Below are 6,000 nucleotides of genomic sequence, written 5' to 3' on the forward strand. Positions count from 1 at the left end.
AAATGTTTAAAATTATTATAATCTCTTAATTAATTAACACTCTTATTGTTATGAAATAGTACTATTTATAACTGGTAATATTGTTTATTCTGAAATCTCAGTTTGATATTAATATTAATATTAGTATTAATCCAGCTTTCTCTTAACTGGTGTTTTCATGGTTTACCATTTCCCATTCTTTAACATTTAATCTGTTTATAGCTTTATATTTAAAGTATGTTTCTTGTAGCAGTATATAGCTGGTCTTGCTTTTTTATGCAATCTTACAATCTCTGCATTTTAATTGTGATATTTAGACCAATTACATTTAGTCTGATTATTGATATGGTTTGGTTTGAGTCTATTATCTTGCTTGACTAGTTTATTAGTGTGTGTTTAGGGTGGTTGTAATATGTCTGGCCTCCTTGCCTAGAGGTAGGATTCTGAAAAGGTATCTCAACTACAGAGTTCTTATAGATTGTGCTGAGCCCTCTGTTACAGCTGTACTATAGTTCAACTTAAATCTCTACCCATTCTTATTTCCCTCAAAGTGGTAGTTACTGAGAGAACACCTGAATATATCTCTTGTGTGGAAATCTGAGTCTCTGAGTTTATATATTGAGAAACCCCACTTCAGACAATGACCTCTAGAGAAAGTTGACCTACTTATAAATGGTGTTGGGATAATCATTATCCACATAAAAAGTAGAATCAGATCCCTACTGTATCATATACACAAAACCTTTTAGAAGATAATGTAAGAGAATATCTCTATGACCTCAAAGTAAGAAAAATCTTCTTAAACAAAGCATAAAAAAGTGTGATATATGTGTGTGTATGTTAAGACTATACTTTCAGGGATCATTTTTTTGTTTGTATATATATACTATAATACCAGCTACATTAAAATGAGAGCTATTATTTAGCAAAAGATACTAAAGAAAATAAAAAGCCAATCACTAGGAGAAGATATTTGCAACATATTTAATAAATAAAGCATATGTAATAAAATACATAAAGAACACACACAAATAAATATAAAAGAGAAAGGTTATTAGTAAAATAGTCAAGAGATATGAACAGAAGAAGAAATAAAAGTGTGCTCAACATTGTTAATATTCATATAAATAGCACTCACAATCATTAGGTATAATTTTACACTTAATAGATGACGAAATTTAAGATTTCTGATATAACCAACTGTTGAAGAGAATGTGGGTCAAAGGAAACTTATTTACTGCTGAATGTAATTTAGAATACTACCTTGGGGAGAAAAATGTACTTTTTGTGTAATTTAAAACTACATATACCCTATGATCTAGTAATTGCATTTTTTTTTTTTATTATTATTCTCACCTGAGGACATTTTTCCATTTTTTTGTTCAGATAGAGTGGGAGGGAGAGAAAGGAAGAGAGAGAGAGAGACAAACATTGACATGAAAGGGACACATCGAGTGGCTACCACCTGCACAACCCAACCAGGGCCAGGGACAAACTGCAACTGAGGTTTGTGCCCTTAGCGGGAACTGAACCCGGGTCTCTCTGGACCGCAGGCCGATGCTGTAACCGCTGAGCCAAACTGGCCTGGGCAGTAGTTGCATTCTTAAGTACTGGTGTACATCAGAGCAGTGTGTCTCAAGTTTTAATATACATATAAACTGTTTGGAAATCTTATGAAAATGCAAATTCTGATTCAGTAGGTCTCAGGTAAGGCCTGAGATTGTGCACTTCTAAAATGCTCCTGGGTGATTCTGACCCCACATAATTAGGACATAGAACACTTACTTTTAGACTTTTTGACTGTGACTTCACTATTGGAAATACATTTAAAATCATTATTTAATACATACAGACTTCTGAGACACCATCTAGTTCAATTTCTCTTTTCCAGCAAGAACCATTTCTTCAGCATTATATACATAAATAGTTATTAAGTCGTCTGTCTTCTCCTTGACTAGTTCTAATGAAAGAATACTTATTATTTCCCTGAACTGTTCTCTCCAGTGTCAGATAGCTCTAAGGGTTAAAAAGTTTCTTCCACATTTTAAGCCATGTAATTTCTAGATAGGATGCTAAATTCTATTCTCTATTGCAGCAAAGGACAAATCTATATTTTCTTTGCACAGTAGGCCTCCAGGTAGTTTCATTGTTGTAAAATCATGATAGAAAGAAAAAGATAACAGACAACTATCTTTAAGATAATATTTCTAGTTTTTGTTCTTGAATTGATTTAATATAGATTAAGTGACCTAATCTTCTAGTTAGCACATTTACCAATGTACCAAAAATCAATGCATTTTGATTTTTTTGTGTTATAGGACACAAATATATATTTGGCTGGCACTGAAGAAGGTCATATTCACAAATGTTCTTGTTCATACAATGAACAATACCTAGAAACCTACAGAGGACATAAGGTAAGTTTAATTATAGTAAGTATGGAAAATTTATCTTTTAATATTTCTGAAACAATAATATTATTATACACAGTATTTTTAATATGCAATAAATTTACAACTTCAAAGTTAAATACCAACTCAAAGTAAGTGTTTTCGTATATGGAAACCACCAATAATGTGTGAGGCATTTTATTTGGCTTCTAAATATCCTCAAGTTTTTGCATGTTACGGAAGTCACAATTTTTATTTGCATCTGAAAGACCTTGCTCATGATAGCATGCTGATCCCAAAGTAAAACTGTCTGTTGCATATACCTAGTTTCCGTATCTTTTATGATTGTTCCATCTAAATTTTCTTCATTTATTTTTTAATACTCCTTATATTTTTTAGTAAATATGTATAATATGTATTAATATTTAGTGAGTATTGTATCAACTCTTTTTTATGTTTTTGTATGGCATAATTTAGAGAAGATTCCATTCATGACCTTTTTCTCAGCTAAAATAATACCCATACAGTAATACATGGTAGATAAATCTTCTAGTTATCTTAGCATTTCAAATTTGTTGGTAAAGTTTAAAGTCTCAGATATTAAATGCTATTTAACTATGTGTTTTAATTAATTTTTTTTTATTGAAGGGTCCAGTGTATAAAATAGCATGGAATCCATTTTGTCATGATGTGTTCTTAAGCTGTTCTGCAGATTGGGGTGTTATTATATGGCAACAGGAGAATCCCAAGCCATTTTTGAGTTTTTATCCAACTACTTATGTTGTTTATGATGTTGCCTGGTCTCCAAAATCATCCTATATATTTGCAGCTGCAAATGAGAACAGAGTGGAGGTTTGGGACCTTCACATCAGCACGTAAGTGTTAACATTTTTCTTAGGGATGTTTCTGGTAGAAGCAGTTCAAATGAAATGATACCTGATAGTTTTGACACTGGTTAGAGAGAACTGTATGGGATGTGGCAAAAATAGGTTTATAGTTGTTCATATGGAAAATAATACAATAATTAATAAATAATAAGACAAGAATAAACTGTTTTGTGTACCCACAACTGTAAACCTACTTTTGTCACACCCTGTATTTACTTTGAAAGAAGTAACAGTATATACTATGAGAGTCCTTTAAGAATAAAGAACTATGGCAGGATGCTATATTCATGTTAATTAATTCTGTGGTTTTATAAATATTTGAATAAAACTAGATCATATTATTCATCTCCTCAAATTACAGGCTGATATATGATATCATAACTACCTTTAATTCTTTTTAATTGCCTGGTTTATAGACGAATGCAGAGAGGGAACTAATTTTTTTAATCTAAAGATTTTCTATAATAAGGTAAAGAAAAGGAACAAAATAATATTTGCTTATTCTCTTACTTTGTTTCAAAACATATTCAAAGGAGAATGTATTTAATTAAAATCTTTGATTTAAGGTGTTACACCAAAGTTATTAGAGTGTCATCTACACCCATTCTTTTTATATGCAAGTATATATAATGTTGCAATAAAGTGTTTAATGATTCCATGTCAATCGGAAAATATTGGATATCTTTTTTTTTAGAATTTTATTTATTTATTTATTTATTTATTTATTTATTTATTTATTTATTTATTTATTTTTATCCTTACCCGAGGACATTTTTTTTGTTGTTGCATTTATCTTCAGATAGAGCAGGAGGGAGAGAGGGAGGAAGAGAGAGAGAGACATTGAGTGGTCACCACCCACAGGACCCCCACCAGGGCCAGGGACAAACTGCAACCGAGGTATGTGCCCGTAGCGGGAACTGAACCCAGGTCTCTTTGGTCTGCGGGCTGATGCTCTAACCGCTGAGCCAAACCAGCCAGGGCAATATTGGATATCTTTATGCTACATTTTAGCAGAAGGAGCAAGGAAAATCATTCTTGTTTAAAATAAATGATGCCCTGGCTGGGTAGCTCAGTTGGTTAGAGTGTTGTCTGGATATGCCAAGGTTGCAGCTTCTATTCCCGACCAGGGAACATTGCAACCAAGGACTGCATAAAGAAGTGGAATAATAAATTATGTTTTGCTCTCTCTTCCTTCCCCCCTCTCTGAAATCAATCAATAAATAAAAATTTAAAATAAATAATGAAAAATGTAATGGGTTTATTATTAATGGAAAAATGTTTTCTTAGAAGTTAATCATTTAATAACTAAAATTTTGTCATGTATTGTTCTATAAAACAGCTTGAACCAAAATCAAGGATTATATCACAAAGCAATTTATTTTTAAGTATGAGATGACTAATATATAAAATGGCTACTTAAATGATCCCACCTCTTTTCTAAGTCTGAATATATAAAGAACATTAATAATTGATTTTACAAATACAATATTTTATTACAGTTTGGATCCTCTAATTGTACATGTTGCTAACCCTGGAATCAAGTTCACAACTGTTCTCTTTGCTAAACAAACAGAATGCCTTCTAGTGGGAGACAGTGATGGACAGGTTGCTGTGTATGAACTGAGAAATATGCCCATTGCTTTGGATTCTGGCCGGGTAAGACCCAAAAGTAACAAATTTAGTAATTTTATGGTTTTATTTAGTTGCAGTTTTGTGTTATACAAGGGATTTACATTTCTTATATCTTAAGAGTAGTGCGGTGAAAAAAATATAATTCCCAAGAGTTACTACCTACTAGGTATGATTCCTAGACTTATTTTGAGTCTCATGTTCTCTAGCTGTAAAACAAGAGTAATAATAATATTGTTGAGCATATTTATAAATGTTATATGGAAGAACTTGAAATTGTGCCTCGTGTATATTTAGGGCATAATAACTGTTAAATATAGTTGGAAAAGTTTACTGAAAATATTCAAAGAATTGTATAAGAAATAATGTTTTTAGATATTATCCAATGTTCCTAAAATAGGCATTTGTTTCTACTGGTTTAGCATTTTCCTCTTCCCTTTCTCTCATCTTCAAATACCAAAACTTTGTTGTCCATTATCTTAAGATAGCTTTTCAATTTTTTCCTATTTCTTATGTTTAAATTTCTATTTTAAGGAGTAATCCGGCAAATATTACAGTAAATACAACAAACATGTTAAAAATATTGAAATATTTACAAATCAATAAGAAAAAAACACTAACACTCCAAAAGAGAGTAGATAATGATTAGAAACTTATTCATACACACCAAAAAAATGACTAGTAAATTATATTTTAAAATCCAACCTCACTAATAATTAAAGAAACAAAATCTATTACATTAAATTAAAATGTGATAATATTCTCATATATCAAATCAACAAAATTTTTTGTTTTGTTTTTTTTTGCATTTATCTTCAGATAGAGTGGGAGGGAGAGAGGCAGGAAGAGAGAGAGAGAGAAACATCTATGTGAGAGAGACACATTGACTGGTTGCCACCCACATGACCCCAACCGGGGCCGGGGACAAACTGCAACCGAGGTATGTGCCCTTACCGGGAACCGAACCTGGGACTCTCTGGTCCTCTGGCCAATACTCTAACTGCTGAGCCAAACTGGCTAGGGCAACAAAGTTTTTTTTTTGTTTTTTTGGGTTTTTTTTATTCTCACTCGAGGACATTTTTGTTGATAGAGTGGGAGAGAGAGAGAGAAACATC

The 6,000-nt window shown here is 31.9% G+C and overlaps 1 protein-coding gene across 1 annotated transcript in view; it reads left to right on the top strand.

Annotated features, from left to right (window-relative positions):
- DNAI4 (dynein axonemal intermediate chain 4) overlaps positions 1-5,011 on the top strand; it is a 98,295-nt gene extending 93,284 nt beyond the window's left edge. Inside the window, exons 14-16 of the mRNA XM_036257343.1 lie at positions 2,298-2,396; positions 3,018-3,244; positions 4,756-5,011. Of these exons, the coding sequence (XP_036113236.1) occupies positions 2,298-2,396; positions 3,018-3,244; positions 4,756-5,005 (576 nt within the window). The 3' untranslated portion in view covers positions 5,006-5,011. The remainder of the gene's footprint in view (positions 1-2,297; positions 2,397-3,017; positions 3,245-4,755) is intronic.
- Positions 5,012-6,000: the final 989 nt, after the last annotated feature.

The sequence above is a fragment of the Molossus molossus genome, unplaced genomic scaffold, assembly GCF_014108415.1.
Source record: "Molossus molossus isolate mMolMol1 unplaced genomic scaffold, mMolMol1.p scaffold_m16_p_12, whole genome shotgun sequence".
Lineage (NCBI taxonomy): Eukaryota > Metazoa > Chordata > Mammalia > Chiroptera > Molossidae > Molossus > Molossus molossus.